The sequence below is a fragment of the Palaemon carinicauda genome, chromosome 3, assembly GCF_036898095.1.
Source record: "Palaemon carinicauda isolate YSFRI2023 chromosome 3, ASM3689809v2, whole genome shotgun sequence".
Taxonomy (NCBI): domain Eukaryota; kingdom Metazoa; phylum Arthropoda; class Malacostraca; order Decapoda; family Palaemonidae; genus Palaemon; species Palaemon carinicauda.
The window spans coordinates 191,618,534-191,635,460 of NC_090727.1; the positions used below are offsets into that span (position 1 = coordinate 191,618,534).

Here is a 16,927-nt window from a genome sequence, read left to right on the forward strand (position 1 = left end):
ATTGACCCTACATTACAGCGCTCCATGCAGGTTGACCCTACACTACACTGTACCGTGCAGGTTGACTCTACATTTGATCTACCGTGCCTGTTTACCCTACATTATAGAGCACTGTGCAGGTTTACACTACATTACAATAGATAGTGCCGGTTGACCCTACATTACAGTGCACCGTGCCGGTTGACCCTATATTACAGCGCTCAGTGATGGTTGACCTTACATTACAGTGCACTGTGCATGTTGACCCTACATTACCGCTGACGGGTCAGGTTGACCCTACATTACAGCACAACGTCCAGGTTGACCCTACATTACAGCGCACTTTGCCTGTTGACCCTACATCACAGCGCACAGTTTTGGTTGACCCTGCAATACAGCGCACCGTACCAGTTGACCCTACATCACAGAGCACCGTGCATGTTGACCTTACATTACAGAGCACCATGCAGATTGACCTTATATTACAGCGTACCGTGCCAGTTGACCATACATGACAGTGCACCATGCTGGTTGACTACATTACAGTGCACAGTGAAGGTTGACCCTACATTACAGCTCACCGGGCCTCTTGACTCTACATTAGAGTGCACCGCACCGGTTGACCCTACATTACAGCGCACAGTGTCGGTTGACCCTACATTACAGCACACTATGAAGGTTGACCCTACACTACAGCCCACGGTGTAAGTTAACCTTACAGTACAGTGCACTGTGCCCTTTGACCCTACATTACAGCGCACTGTGCCCGTTGACCATACATTACAGCGTACCGTGCCTGTTGACCCTATACCACAGCGCACCGTGTCGGTTGACTCTACACTACAGCGCACCGTGCCTGTTCAACCTACTCTACAGCGCAATGTGCTAGTTCACCCTACACAGTGTACTGTGCCAGTTGACCTTACACTACAGCGACTGTACAGGTTGACCCTACATTACAGCGTACTGTGCCGGTTGACCTTACACTACAGCGACCGTACAGGTTGACCCTACATTACAGCGCACTGTGCCAGTTGACCCTACATTACAGCGCACCGTACCGGTGAATAATTCATTAAAGCACTCTGTGCAAGTTGACCCTACATTACAGCGGACTGTGCCGGTTGACCCTACATTACAGCGCACTGTGCAGGTTGACCCTAAATTACAGAGCACTGTGCATGTTGACCCTACACTACAGCGCAACGTGTAGATTGACCCTACATTACAGCGCTCCATGCAGGTTGACCCTACACTACACTGTACCGTGCAGGTTGACTCTACATTAGAGCTACCGTGCCTGTTAACCCTACATTATAGAGCACTGTGCAGGTTTACACTACATTACAGTGGATAGTGCCGGTTGACCCTACATTACAGTGCACCGTGCCGGTTGACCCCATATTACAGCGCTCAGTGATGGTTGACCTTACATTACAGTGCACTGTGCATGTTGACCCTACATTACCGCTGACGGGTCAGGTTGACCCTACATTACAGCACAACGTCCAGGTTGGCCCTACATTACAGGGCACTTTGCCTGTTGACCCTACATCACAGGGCACAGTTTTGGTTGACCCTGCATTACAGCGCACCGTACCAGTTGACCCTACATCACAGAGCACCGTGCATGTTGACCTTACATTACAGAGCACCATGCAGATTGACCCTATATAACAGCGTACCGTGCCAGTTGACCATACATTACAGCGCACCGTGCTGGTTGACTACATTACAGTGCACAGTGAAGGTTGACCCTACATTACAGCTCACCGGGCCTCTTGACTCTACATTAGAGTGCACCGAGCCGGTTGACCCTACATTACAGCGCACAGCGTCGGTTGACCCTACATTACAGCACACTATGAAGGTTGACCCTACACTACAGCCCACGGTGTAAGTTAACCTTACAGTACAGTGCACTGTGCCCTTTGACCCTACATTACAGCGCACTGTGCCCGTTGACCATACATTACAGCGTACCGTGCCTGTTGACCCTATACCACAGCGCACCGTGTCGGTTGACTCTACACTACAGTGCACCGTGCCTGTTCAACCTACTCTACAGCGCAATGTGCTAGTTCACCCTATACTACAGTGTACTGTGCCAGTTGACCTTACACTACAGCGACTGTACAGGTTGACCCTACATCACAGCGTACTGTGCCGGTTGATCTTACACTACAGCGACCGTACAGGTTGACCCTACATTACAGCGCACTGTGCCAGTTGACCCTACATTACAGCGCACCGTACCGGTGAACAATTCATTACAGCACTTTGTGCAAGTTAACCCTACATTACAGCGGACTGTGCCGGTTGACCCTACATTACAGCGCACTGTGCAGGTTGACCCTACATTACAGAGCACTGTGCATGTTGACCCTACACTACAGCGCAACGTGTAGATTGACCCTATATTACAGCGCTCCATGCAGGTTGACCCTACACTACACTGTACCGTGCAGGTTGACTCTACATTAGAGCTACCGTGCCTGTTAACCCTACATTATAGAGCACTGTGCAGGTTTACACTACATTACAGTGGATAGTGCCGGTTGACCCTACATTACAGTGCACCGTGCCGGTTGACCCTATACTACAGCGCTCAGTGATGGTTGACCCTACATTACCGCTGACGGGTCAGGTTGACCCTACATTACAGCACAACGTCCAGGTTGACCCTACATTACAGCTCACTTTGCCTGTTGACCCTAAATCACAGCGCACAGTTTTGGTTGACCCTGCATTACAGCGCACCGTACCAGTTGACCCTACATCACAGAGCACCGTGCATGTTGACCTTACATTACAGAGCACCATGCAGATTGACCCTACATTACAGCGTACCATGCCAGTTGACCATACATTACAGCGCACCGTGCTGGTTGACTACATTACAGTGCACAGTGAAGGTTGACCCTACATTACAGCTCACCGGGCCTCTTGACCCTACATTACAGCGCAAAGTGTCGGTTGACCCTACATTACAGCACACTATGAAGGTTGACACTACACTACAGCCCACGGTGTAAGTTAACCTTACAGTACAGTGCACTGTGCCCTTTGACCCTACATTACAGCGCACTGTGCCCGTTGACCATACATTACAGCGTACCGTGCCTGTTGACCCTATACCACAGCGCACCGTGTCGGTTGACTCTACACTACAGCGCACCGTGCCTGTTCAACCTACTCTACAGCACAATATGCTAGTTCACCCTACACTACAGTGTACTGTGCCGGTTGACCTTACACTACAGCGACCGTACAGGTTGACCCTACATTACAGCGTACTGTGCCGGTTGACCTTACACTACAGCGACCGTACAGGTTGACCCTACATTACAGCGCACTGTGCCAGTTGACCCTACATTACAGCGCACCGTACCGGTGAAAAATTCATTACAGCACTTTGTGCAAGTTGACCCTACATTACAGCGCACTGTGCCGGTTGACCCTACATTACAGCACACCGTGCCGGTAGACCTTACATTACAGTGCACCGTGCCTGTTGACGCCAAGTTTATTTATTTATTTATTTCTAATAATCATACTTTTACAAAGTAGTATAGATATAACTTTGCAAATTTCAATAACTTCTACAAAAACCCTTCTATAATGACAGATTTGCATATTTAATATGAAATTAACAAGCTAATTCAAATAAGCTTCCTCTGCCTCCTAGGAAAAAAACACAGATAAAAAAAAAAAACACATTTTTTAAGTTTTGAAAAAAAAAAAATATGGAAACCTGTATATCCAAGGCAATAATGCTGAGTAAACAAAATTTGAGTGGTGGAATCTCTCCCTTGTATTAATAATAATAATAATGATAATAATAATAATAATAATAATAATAATAATAATAATAATAATAATAATAATAATAATAATAATAATAATAATTTTGACATGCTCGGCCTAGCGTGTGCTAGAAAGTGACCCACTTCGTAAATATATCTTCAAACATCGAATATGATTTAACCCACACTGAAATCTCATTGGCCACTGCTTACATAACAACCGAACTTAAGTAAGAAGACAATAACATCTTCTTATATGTCGTTAGGACAATTTTTTTCTCCCTATACTTTGTAACGCAAAAAATTCTAGGCCTCACTTCCCTCCGCATTCTCTACATGTATAAACATAATAAAACATTAAATTGCATTACTTCGCACCGTGCCGGTTGACCCTAGATTAGGCTATACCAAAGAAAGGGAGAGAAGGAAAGAAATTGAGAAAAAGGAATAAAAAAGGTTGCAATTAAATTATTTATATACATTCAACCTCTTCTCTATGAAATTTTTGACAGACATTTTTACTTTAAACAGACTACCAACGCTCGTGTCTATGGAGACACTTATCATTGACGCTATTGTTTGCAAACGTTTGAACTTGTAGCCAGTTTTTAACAGTAACAATATTTTGTTTGGTTACAGTACTTCAGTGCTTCCCCTTTACTTTACCTCTATCAATTTGGAAATACGTGAGTTTCCAAAAGCTCTCTTAAAAATATGTTGATCAAAAGACAAAACCATTCCAGTTTCCTCTGCATCACGCAAAATATATCGAATATGGAAAAACATTTGTGATATTTTCTGCTATAAAAACTAAAACTTCTCAGTATTGATAATTAATTACTATTTTTTTTATAATCTTGTTAAACAATGAAATCTTCAAATCACAATAAACTCAATTCCTCCAATATATATATATATATATATATATATATATATATATATATATATATATATATATATATATATATATATATATATATATATCAACAATGATCTATGAAAATCATAGAGAAGTTTCTCAATACAGGAATATATAAGCCGCACAGATTCTGCAACATCTGTTTATCAATATAAAATCCTTGGTATGCACCGGTCTACCACTTAATTGCTTCACAGGTTATTGCAAAGATTTAACAAATGCATTTCCCGTAGGATCTACAATAGGTAACCACTCATTTCATGCATTCACTTTATGGCATAAATTGCCGAGATTACTGTAGATTATGAAAGCACCGGAATCTAATAAAAGCGTGATATATAAAGCAACACGTACTGGCATTTCACTTTGCTTGTAACTGTAACGAGTGGAGAGAGGGTTGTGAACTCAAAGGCAGGATGCAGTCAACTGAGTTGTTTATTAAGGAACACTCTCCTTTATATACAAAACCTCAAGGCAAAAGGACATAACATGTTCGAGAGACAGACAATATTACAGAGCAGAACCGGAGACATGATCATTCAGGTTCTTTTTAGTGCGAGGGAAGAACGCAGATACAAGCATAATATATACAAAATAATTATGTACAATTGTGTGACACACGGTTGGTACATGGCTCCCCCCCTAAAAATGACATACTGTACATGTTAAATAGGGCGCCCAGATCTAGAGAGACGAACTGTAGGCGGGTCATCTGGCAGAAGATAAGCAGGTTTTAGACGATCAATGGAGACCCAGTCTTCTTTGCCCCGAATGTTTAGTAGGAATGCTTTCGGACTGCGTCGGATCACAAGGAAAGGGCCCTTGTAAGGGGGCGTTAGTGGTGGCTTGCTAGTGTCGTTGCGCAGGAAGACGTGCGTTGCAGAGTGCAAGTCCGTTGGTATGTGATGCTTCGCTGGGGGCTTGTAAGTCTGGCGGCACGGAGTAAATTTTCCCACGACGTGACGTATGCGCTGGAGATCATCGGAGGAGGTTGTAGAAGGAAAAAATTCAGCAGGGACGACCAACGGGTCGCCATACACCATTTTGGCTGCCGAGACGTCGAGGGCGTCTTTAGGAGTGGTCCTTAGTCCCAGGAGGAGGACCCAGGGAAGCTGAGTAAACCAGTTGCAATCCTTGCAGCGGGATATCAAAGCTGCTTTGAGGGTGCGATGAAAACGTTCAACCATTCCATTGGCAGCGGGTTGTAGGCCGTTGTCTGATGTAGGGTGATGCCCAGGAGATTCGCTAATGAAGTCCACAATTGAGAGGTGAAAGTGGTTCCCCTGTCAGAAGTAATATGCTCAGGGATACCGAATCTTGAAATCCATCCAGAGAGTAAGGCAGATGTACATGAAGCGGACGTTGCAGTTTCCATGGGAATGGCTTCAGGCCAACGAGTGGAGCGGTCGATGACGGTAAACAGGTAACGATGTCCTTGTGATGGGGGTAGGGGGCCTACAACGTCGACGTGAATGTGTGCGAAACGACGCTGAGGTTGAGGAAAGGTGCCCACTCCTGAATCCATGTGTCGATGTACTTTGGAAGTTTGGCAAGAAGTACAGGCGCGGACCCAATCCTTAGCATCCTTAGAAATGCCGTGCCAAATGAACTTTGCCTTCAGCAGCTGTGCAGTAAAACGGCACGAGGGATGGGAAAGGCCGTGAATGAAATCAAACACCTGTCGACGCATGGGAGCAGGAATCCAAGGTCGCGGTCTACCAGTACTGACGTCACAGAGGAGGGTGGTGTTGGAATCTTCGAGGGGAAAGTCTTCCCAACGGAGGGACGTGCAGGATGTCCTACAAGCTGGATACTCTGGATCCTGTCGTTGGGCTTCAGCCAGGGCGTTGTAATCCAATCCCAGTTGAACGGCAGCCAACATGTTTCTTGACAGGGCATCGGCAACGGGATTCATTTTCCCAGGGACGTATTGGAGGGTGCAATTGTATTCAGCCACGGCGGAGAGATGTTGGCGTTGACGGGCAGACCAAGCGTCAGACTGTCGAGTGAAGGCGTGCACCAGAGGCATGTGGTCTGTGCGAATGACGAAGGGCGTACCTTCTAAGAAATGGCGAAAGTGACGGACAGCCAAGTGCACCGCCTGCAATTCTCGATCGAAGGTAGAATAACCCGATTCTGCCTTGGACAGTTTTCTGCTGAAGAAGGCCAATGGGCGGGGCGAGCCTTTGACCACCTGCTCGAGTACTGCACCAATAGCGACGTCGCTGGCATCGGTGGAGAGAAGGAGAGGGGCGTGTGGGATAGGAAAAGTGAGAGCCGCAGCAGTTGATAGGGCCTTCTTTGCATTGCAGAAGGCTGCTTCTTGAAGGGGACCCCACTTCAGGTCCTTTGGCTTTCCCTTGAGGGAGGCGTAGAGGGGAGCAAGAGTGGCGGCAATGGCTGGCAGAAAACGGTGATAATAGTTGATCATGCACAAGAATTCCTGCAGAGCTTTGACGGTCGAGGGCACGGGGAAGTTCTGAACGGCTGCTACCTTCTCAGGGAGGGGATGGACTCCTTCAGGAGTGATACGGTGCCCTAAGAACGACACTTCGTTGGCGCCAAAAGTACACTTGTCGTACCGGACTACAAGGCCGTTTTGTTGCAGGCGGTCGAGCACGATGCGCAGGTGACGGAGGTGTTCCTCTTTTGAGGAGGAGAACACAAGTATGTCGTCCACATGATATACACAGAAAGGGAGGTCCCCTAAGATGCCATCCATGAGACGTTGAAATGTTGCCCCAGCATTACGAAGGCCAAAACAGGAGTAATTGAAGGTGTATGTACCAAACGGAGTGGTGATGACAGTCTTAGGGATGTCTTCTGGGTTCATAGGCACCTGATAATACCCCTTCAGGAGGTCGAGCGTAGAGAAAACCTTCGCTTTGTGCAGGTAGGAGGTCACGTCGGCAATGTTTGGGAGGGGGTAGTGATCCGGTTCTGTTTGCATGTTCAGGCGCCTGTAATCCCCGCACGGACGGAGGGAGCCGTCTTTCTTCAGAACGATATGTAAGGGTGACGACCATGGGCTAGAGACCTTTTGGCAAAGGCCCATTTCCTCCATTTCGGCGAACGTCTGTTTGGCGGCTGCCAATCGTTCCGGTGCCAGACGTCTGAATTTTGCAAAGACTGGAGGTTCCGTCGTCTTGATATGGTGATAAATACCGTGCTTGGCAGGAACCGTGGGCGTTTGGCGAAGTTCTGGACGGAAAACTTCCGGGTACGACGTGAGGAGGTGGGCGTAGGCATCCGTGGGTGTGCTGATGTGGAGAGCGAGGTTAGAGGGGGCGGGTTGAAGAGGTGTCGACAAGTACGAGTCTGCGTTAACTAATCGTCGGTGGGCGACATCGACCAGAAGGTGGAAATGAGGGAGGAAATCCGCACCGAGGATGAGCATTGTGACGTCAGCAACGAGAAACTTCCAATTGAATTTACCGTTTCCGAACGATAATGTGAGGTTCTCGTAACCGTAGGTGGGTATCGCAGATCCGTTGGCAGCTACTAAGCGGACGTCGGCAGATGTAGACAGACTACGTCGTGCCTTGAAGAGTTTCCTTGGCAAAAGAGAGCGACAAGCACCCGTGTCTACCAAAAATCGCACACCCGTTCCTGCATCCTGTAAAAAGAAAAGATTAGAAACATGGGAGGCCACCGCCACAAGCGATGGCCTACTTACCCTTTTTTTGGCTACTGACAATCCTTGGCACATTTCTTCGCGGTTGCCCCGAATCTGAAGTGGTAGTAGCAAAACTGCGGCGGATGGGAGGTAGTAAGTGGCTGTAGAAGTTGTTCGTTGGGGCGCGAGCGATTGGTGGGTGGTGGGAGGCTTTTTGTCGCCGCTTCGGCACATCACGGGGTAGGCGTGTATGTCCTACGGCATTCATGTCAGCTTCGGTTGACGTTGGATAGGCATCCTCGTCGTCAGGGGTGGAGGCGTTGATGGAGGTCTTGAAGTGGCTGTCCATAAGGGCGTCGGCTTTGGTCATCAAGTCCTTTATGGGTAAACTATCGACATCGGGTATGGCAGCGCGTACAGGTTCGGGTGAATGGCGTATCCAAAGGGCACGAAGTAGGTTCACCTCACGAGGAGAGCCGTCTGCGGCAGGTTGAAGGCGAGCGATACTGGTCATCTCACTGAGGGTAAGCGAAGCCCTTTGGTCCCCCAATGGTTGTTGCGAGAGCTGAAAAAGCTTTGCTATACGGGCGGCTGGCGACGGCGAGTACAACTGCAGAAGGTATGTTTTGAGTGCGTCATATGCTATTGGGGTGTCTCCTTGTTCACAAAGCCAGTCGGATATTTCTGGGAAGGTGTCCTCGGGTATCGCCGCGAGAACATAATCCGCTTTGGTGGTTGAGCGAGTCACGCCCCTGATACGAAACTGGACTTCTGCGCGCTGAAACCAAGCAAACGCCTCTCCGCTGGCAAACGATGAAAGTTTGAATGGAGCGGCCGCAGCACCAACTGCCGTAGAGTCCGTCATAGTACCAACGATTTAGGGGTGAGGGGGTGGGGGTGGAAGGCGGTGGGAGCGAGTCGACTTCTGGGGTCACCAATGTGACGAGTGGAGAGAGGGTTGTGAACTCAAAGGCAGGATGCAATCAACTGAGTTGTTTATTAAGGAACACTCTCCTTTATATACAAAACCTCAAGGCAACAGGACATAACATGTTCGAGAGACAGACAATATTACAGAGCAAAACCGGAGACATGATCATTCAGGTTCTTTTTAGTGCGAGGGAAGAGCGCAGATACAAGCATAATATATACAAAATAATTATGTACAATTGTGTGACACCCGGTTGGTACATAACCATTAATGGAAGTCTCTCATTGTCGAAAGGCAAGTTTGTTAATAACCTTTGGTATAAAGCTATGTGGAGACACTAACCAATTTTTTTTTCACTTGCCAAATCTCAAGTTAAAGCATCAATTGACTATGTACACCAATATTTGAGATTGAAAACCTCCCGCACTTATTTTAACGAGTAGCAAAACTGTCTAAGGAATGAATAACTTGCACATGTCCATACCTCTGAAAAATGTAAGCAGGAATTGACCAATCATCCATGTTAGCTGACACTACTTAGAAATCCGCTCTTTTATTCTCTTTTCTGGGCTCCCATGTATTAATGACAATAACAATGTATTCAGTACAAGTTTCAAATCTTTGGTTTGCAAGAATTGGTAAATATGGCTTTTTGCTACCTACGTGCATAAAATTCGAAACATTTCTGGTATCTGGAATGAAGTTTAAACATTGATTTTGAACGTGAACTTTACTTTTCGTAATTCTGTCGATAACCTCCTGCTCCCTTTATGTTGAATTTTGAACAGAATCGTTTATATTCCAGATTCCGACCACACTTTTCATGGAAAAAAATTTTCATTGTATTCATCGCCAAACTTCAAAATGACTCCCAAAACCTACGACTGAGGTGTCACAACTTAATAATAAATTTTCCTACACCAGAGGTATTACAATATAGTGATTAATGGCGTAAATCTGAGGCGTCACAATATAGTGGTAAATTTACTACGTCTGAGGCTCTACATTATAGTGATAAATTGTCTACATCTGAGGCTTCGCAATATTACCTACATCTGAGGCGTCACAATATAGTGATAAACTGCCTACATCTGAGAGGTCACAATATAGTAATAGATTAAATACGTCTGATGCACATATGGAGTCAAAGGAATGACAGTGTCCATTAAATAAAAGGATGAATTTCCGCGTCAAAACGTGATCTCAACCAGAGCATCTACTGATATATCCACATTAGGTTCCCAACTAGCTTTGTCTAATATGTAAAAATACAGAAATACTGTACCGTTTTCATTTTAACAATATCCCCGACGCCAAATTTCGTGGAAATTATTTAACAAACTATTCTAGCCAAAACATTCTCGTGGAAATAGAGTTTTTGTTATTTCAGAATGTTTGGCATCTAAACAAGGTCTCAAAAGACATATTTTACCCTTAAAGTTACGAAATTTGCCAAATACAATTTTGAGTCAAACCCAACTACTCTTATCTGTATATAAATACGAATCTAGAGAATGCTTTTAAAGAAAATAGCTTGCATCCAATGACCCATTAAAACAACCATTCGCAGCTATGCCATCATCTAAAAATACTACAATCTTCACTTCCTTAGATCTCAAATATATAACAGGCTCTTTTAAGAACTTCTGGTAAAGATGTACCTCCGCTATAAAAAATATGGAAAGATAATCCATATATAAAAACAATAATTTTTTCTTCAATGAGAAACAGAGATTGTCGATGTTTTGATAAATTTCTATGCGATAAGCAGACTAGATCAAAAGTAAATATCAAATCCTCAATCTTTAACATTTCTTAGGCTGTACAAGCATCTTTGTTTCGAAACTTAAATCTGTGAAAATGGAGATTAACAAGCTTGTAATCAAGAACCAGTCTTTACTTACCATTTCCATTCTTGGCCACCGTCAAAGGAATTAATTCTTTGTTTCTCAGATACCAGTGTCACCCATTCTCTTTCTATCAAACTAAATTTGTGATAAATTCCGATTTATCCCTCACTGACCTATTGTTACCCAATCCAATAAGCATAGTAACTGTTTTGAATGGAATTTTGTAATCGACCTTTTAGACGTCAAAAACTATCTTACCAGACCCAGTTTAATTCCGTTCATTGTATTGTGAATAAGAACGACCAGCAGGCGATTTAAAAAACAAAGCTCCAATTTTCTTGTACCAACTGCAAGGTATACAAAATAACAGATAAACTTTCACTTAACTTTTTGACGTCTTTCTTGGTACATTCCAGGCTCCTATGTCCCTTCTCGGCCTTAATTGAGCTCTAGAACTCTTCCATCAAAGTTGATATGAATCCACTGGCTTTTCCTCGATCTATAACTAGCTTGATACTTTCGGCAATGTTGCTCTTTGCGGAATGACTCATTTCTACAACAGTTTTAGATGTTCCTTGTCCTCCAAGTTGACAAACAATAGCACCTTATGCTTGCATGCTTACATTTTCGTATCAGTTTCTTCAAAATAACGAGATGCTCATTCAAATGGTTTTCTACGTATCTTACTCTACTGAGGTGCAGATACTTGTTGAATGCTCTGTTGGAAATCGGATAATAGATTGTCCATCACTTTCTGAGACGGTTTCATCATTCTGATTGTTTACGTGAAAACACTATTCACACCAGAAACTGTAATTTAGTCCTGCCTGGCGTCCAGCTGATACATTCGACTTGCTCGGGATAGCGTGCACTAGAAAAATGACCACTTGGTAAATACCTTTTCAAACATCGAATATGTTTTACCCCACACTGAAATCTCATTGGCCACGTCCTACATAACAACCGAACCTAAGTAATAAAACACTAACATCTGTTTACATGTCATTAGAACAATTATTTTTCGCTGTACTTCGTACCCCGAAAAAATTCTAATATCCCAAGGTCTCTTAAGTACACTCAAAACAAAACAGGGTAATTATTATTAAAAACTATCCAAACAACTTCTCACTTCGATTTATTAACAGGATACGAGCCAGTATGAAATAAACTTTAGTGATTGAAATAATACAGTCTTTACAAAATTATATATATTCTATGAAAATTAAAACAATTTGAAACAATTTACATAAAAAGAATAAATCAGTCGAAATATTAAGTCTGAACAAAACTTAGATTAAGAAAAAAATGTTGCGATTTGAAAATTATATAATCACGTGACTTGAAATGTTAAATCTGAATAAAACCTTAGACTAAGACAAAAGAAGTAATTACACTGCAATGTTGACACTCTAAACTTACATTAAGGTAACTGATAAACTCACAAAACTCTCATATTTTCTTAAATCTCGCTGGGCCAGTTACAAAGATTTACACAATGCCAACACTCACCATAACCCAATAAATTTGAAATTTCTGGCAATTTTTACAGTAAAGGTTTAACTTACTACACACGATATACGCTGGGGTGTAAAATCACTTTGGAGAGGACACACTATAGGTACTAGAGAGAGAGGGAGGCACTTTTGGCTCTTTTACAGGACGGCTATTTCTCTTCTGCTGCTATGGAGCCCTGGGGCGCCTATATATGAATTTAGTAACTTCCAGAATATACCAGGTCTGAGATCTGGAAGATAAGGGGTTGGCTTAAGAGTGTAAGGCTGCCAATGATCACTCTTTCGGACGCATACCAACGCAACAGCGAGGCGACTCTCTCTCAGCTAGCTCCGCCCACCTTTGTCCTCGAAAATATAAAAAAGATCAAATCTAACACTAGGGTTTTCGAGAATTATATATATATATATATATATATATATATATATGTGTGTGTATATATATATATATTATATATAAATACATATATATATATATATATATATATATATATATATATATATATATATAAATTTACATATATATATATATATATATATATATATATATATATATATATATATATATATATATATATACATATACATACATATATATATAAATATATATATATATATATATGTATATATCTATATATATATATATATATATATATATATATATATATATATATATATATATGTATATATATATATATATATATATATAAATTTACATATATATATATATATACATATATATATATATATATATATATATATATATATATATATATATATATATATATATATATATATATATATATATATATATGCATACATGTATATATATATATATATATATATATATATATATATATATATATATATATATATATATATATATGTATGTACATATATATATATATATATATATATATGATAAATTTTGCACATTTTTACGTGTTTTTCATATTCAAATAAGCCATATATATTTTTGATATATTAATGTCTGGATTCTCTTAACGACCTCGGGATCAGAGCCCCAGGCGAAATCACACAAAGACAAGAGCTTGGCTCCGGCCGGGAATCAAACCCTGGTCGGCAAACTTATATAGACAGTGACTAACCCACTTGGCCACGAAGTCACTGTCTATATAAGCTTGCCGACCAGGGTTCGATTCCCGGCCGGAGCCAAGCTCTTGTCTTTGTGTGATTTCGCCTGGGGCTCTGATCCCGAGGTCGTTAAGAGAATCCAGACATTAATATATCAAAAATATATATGGCTTATTTGAATATATATATATATATATATATATATATATATATATATATATATATATATATACATACATACATATAAGTTGGATTCATCGTTATAAAACTGAACAGGTGAATTATTGATAGCGGCAATAAAAGCTAGGTTTTTACTTTACCGTATATTTAGATTACATCTATTCTGTATGATTAAAAACATCGGGGAGAGAGAGAGAGAGAGAGAGAGAGAGAGAGAGAGAGAGAGAGAGAGAGAGAGAGAGAGAGAGAGAGAAGGTAAGAAATCGAAGGAAAAGATTAAACGAAAAACCACCACTAATAATAATAATAATAATAATAATAATAATAATAATAATAATAATAATAATAATAATAATAATAATAATAGTAATTACCTCTATTATTATTATTATTAATATTATTATTATTATTATTTTTATTATTATTATTATTATTATTATTATTATTATTATTATTATTATTATTATTATTATTATTATTATTATTATTATTATGAATTACATCAATTCATAATATTCTTCTCTTAATATAGTTGCCTCTTCTCTTTCTTCAATTTTCATTGTTTTTTCCCCCTTCTTGTCTTATTCTTACTTTTTGGTTTTCGTTTTTTTCATCTATCAAATTTCTTTTAATAATAAATATTCTAATTTTCTCTCTATCTCTCTACTTCTCCACGTTACTTTTAGTTTTCTTCTTTCTTCTATCTCTTTCTATTCATTTTCATCCCATGGTCGTCTTTTTTTATTTCAAAATCATAGGCTATATGTTTTTGGTTGGTACAAGAAAATTAATTTTTATTTTTTAATGCCACTCGAATATGAAATCAGTTAAGAAGCTGGCTTCTCAGATGTATAAGGGACTTATAAAAATAAGCAAATGAGGTATAACCATTATAAATTTTTTTTTTTTTTTTGGTGGTCAAGAAATCTTAAAGATATTTCAAAAGTTTTCTGTGGCAGGCAAAATTAAATTCCATTTAGGTATTTCTTATTGCACACTTATTTATGTAATATTTCTAAATATATCATTATATACTAATAATAATGTATCAGCTTTTTTTAATGATAACAATTAAAAACGCTTAAGAGAAGTATTCTAAATATAACAATAAAAAAAATTAACTACCAAAATCATATGACTATATACATATAGCCCCATGTTATTTCTGACTACATAATCTATGAAATGGTTCCTATAAGTAATTCAACGAAATTATGTTTTAGGATTTATTAAGCTACCTAAATAAGAAATACTGCAAAGGTCTTTCATCAACACAAGTATTGTTTCTCATGAAAATTGAGAGAAAATCACAGTTAAACAATTAAAGTTCATCTCCGATGAGGCTCTTCAGCTGATCATAATCGCAATCTCTTCCCTGTTCGGTCTTGATCAGTCTGTTGGAGTCGACTCCTATGTCGTCAAAGGCTGCCTTGCATTTGTTGATGTATTTGTCGTGAGAATCAGGAGATCGGGTGAAGAAGAAGGCGAAGTCGGAATGATGACCGTAGTTGTGGTCCATGCAGGAGTACATGCACGCGTAGTTTTTGTAGTCGGTGTCCAGGATTACCAGGGGTGCTGGGAAAGCTGTTGGGGAAAATAAATGAAGAATATAAGTTTGAAGGCCAATCATGAATGGCAGAGGCAAGGGACAGTGACATTGCCCCAGCAAGAGGACAATGCCCTAGAGACTGATCATATATAAATATGATTTGTGCCCAAGCCCGCTCACTACTCAAGCTCTGACTAAGGAGGGACGGTCAATGGCTACTGATGAATCAGTGGGTAGACATATAGGTTCCCACAAACGCCCAATGCTTAACTCACAATGATGGAGAGGTTACAGTGGCCAAATGAACTAACAACTTTGAGCTGGGCTCAAACACCAGTCTGGCGATCACCAGGCAAGGACGTTCCCATTCAAAATAATATCTAAAGTTTTTATCAACAAAAACTATTTCATCACGAATAGTGTGAAACTTGAATCTTAAACACAAAAGCAAAAGGCTGGATACTCACAGTTTTCGAGGTTGATCATGAGATGAGGGTCTCCGAGGGGCATAGGAACGATCTTTCCGGCTCTCTTGAGTCGATTTCCTCGGGAGGTGATACCAACGGCCTTGACGTCGAATCCTTTACCGTCTGGAGGAGAAAAAAGTTACGGGATTTTCAAGAAGTAAAGGAAAATGCTTCAAAATCTAGGAAAGTTCTTGACAAGTTGAAGGCTGAAGTAGAAATATTAATCACACAGTAAATGTACCATGCCAAATTAGAAGGATATAACATTTTCATAGCAGTTGTCAGTGAGAAACATATGTCGCATAGAATATCGCAAAGTTGAAAGGTTTTTACTCACTGTAATCATACTGAATTCGAACACATTTGTTCAGCAGCTGATAAGGATTCGACGAGATGGCTTGCTGATACCAGACGCCTCCGAACTGAAAATAAAGTTATGAGATGTGAATAAGAAGAAAAAAGTTGTCATCCTTCTCTCTCTCTCTCTCTCTCTCTCTCTCTCTCTCTCTCTCTCTCTCTCTCTCTCTCTCTCTCTCTCTCTCTCTCTCTCTCTCTCGTGTACAAAAAATGCCAGTTGACTTGACCAAGCAAACAATTCTCATCCTACTTACGCTGGCGTGCTTGGGCAGCTGTTGTTCCCAAAGACTCTGTTCGTCCACCGCCGGACAATTCCCTTTGGTGACGAAGTCCGGGATATCATCTGCTATCACGGCCGCCGCAACCGCCAGCAGGAGGACCTTTGAGAACATCTTCCTCTGACGAATATCAGCTGCGATATAAGGTGAGGGAAGACCATCGATCTCTTAAATAGCCATCTGGGTCTCTTCACGTCGAGCAGATTGCAGTATCTATTCTTTTCATTTATTTTTATTATCAGAGTATGAAATTTTTCTCCAAAACATTAAAAATTACAATAGAATTAATTCTACACGAGAGTTATTAAAATATAATAAATAAAAAAGAGGATGGAATTTGCAGAAAACTCCCCTTACTTAAAGCTCCGCCCATTTGTGAAATCCATGTC

At 41.1% G+C, this 16,927-nt stretch overlaps 1 protein-coding gene across 1 annotated transcript; it reads right to left on the reverse strand.

The window, feature by feature from the left end:
* Positions 1–15,099: 15,099 nt before the first annotated feature.
* Positions 15,100–16,680, reverse strand: LOC137638138 (crustacyanin-C1 subunit-like). Its single transcript, XM_068370227.1, has 4 exons — positions 16,515–16,680; positions 16,241–16,325; positions 15,904–16,026; positions 15,100–15,471 (listed from the first exon to the last, which is right to left on the reverse strand). The coding sequence occupies exons 1-4, from the start codon at positions 16,650–16,652 to the stop codon at positions 15,209–15,211; spliced, it is 609 nt and encodes a 202-aa protein (XP_068226328.1). The 5' UTR covers positions 16,653–16,680; the 3' UTR covers positions 15,100–15,208.
* Between the last annotated feature and the right edge of the window lie 247 nt (positions 16,681–16,927).

Bases quoted from the DNA above. Each gene is read 5' to 3' on its own strand.
- LOC137638138 (XM_068370227.1), bottom strand. From the start codon at position 16,652: ATGTTCTCAAAGGTCCTCCTGCTGGCGGTTGCGGCGGCCGTGATAGCA. The intron at 16,326-16,514 runs GTAAGTAGGATG...CTTTATTTTCAG, and splicing joins AGCTGCCCAAGCACGCCAGC to TTCGGAGGCGTCTGGTATCA. The intron at 15,472-15,903 runs GTGAGTATCCAG...TTTCCCCAACAG, and splicing joins CATGATCAACCTCGAAAACT to CTTTCCCAGCACCCCTGGTA.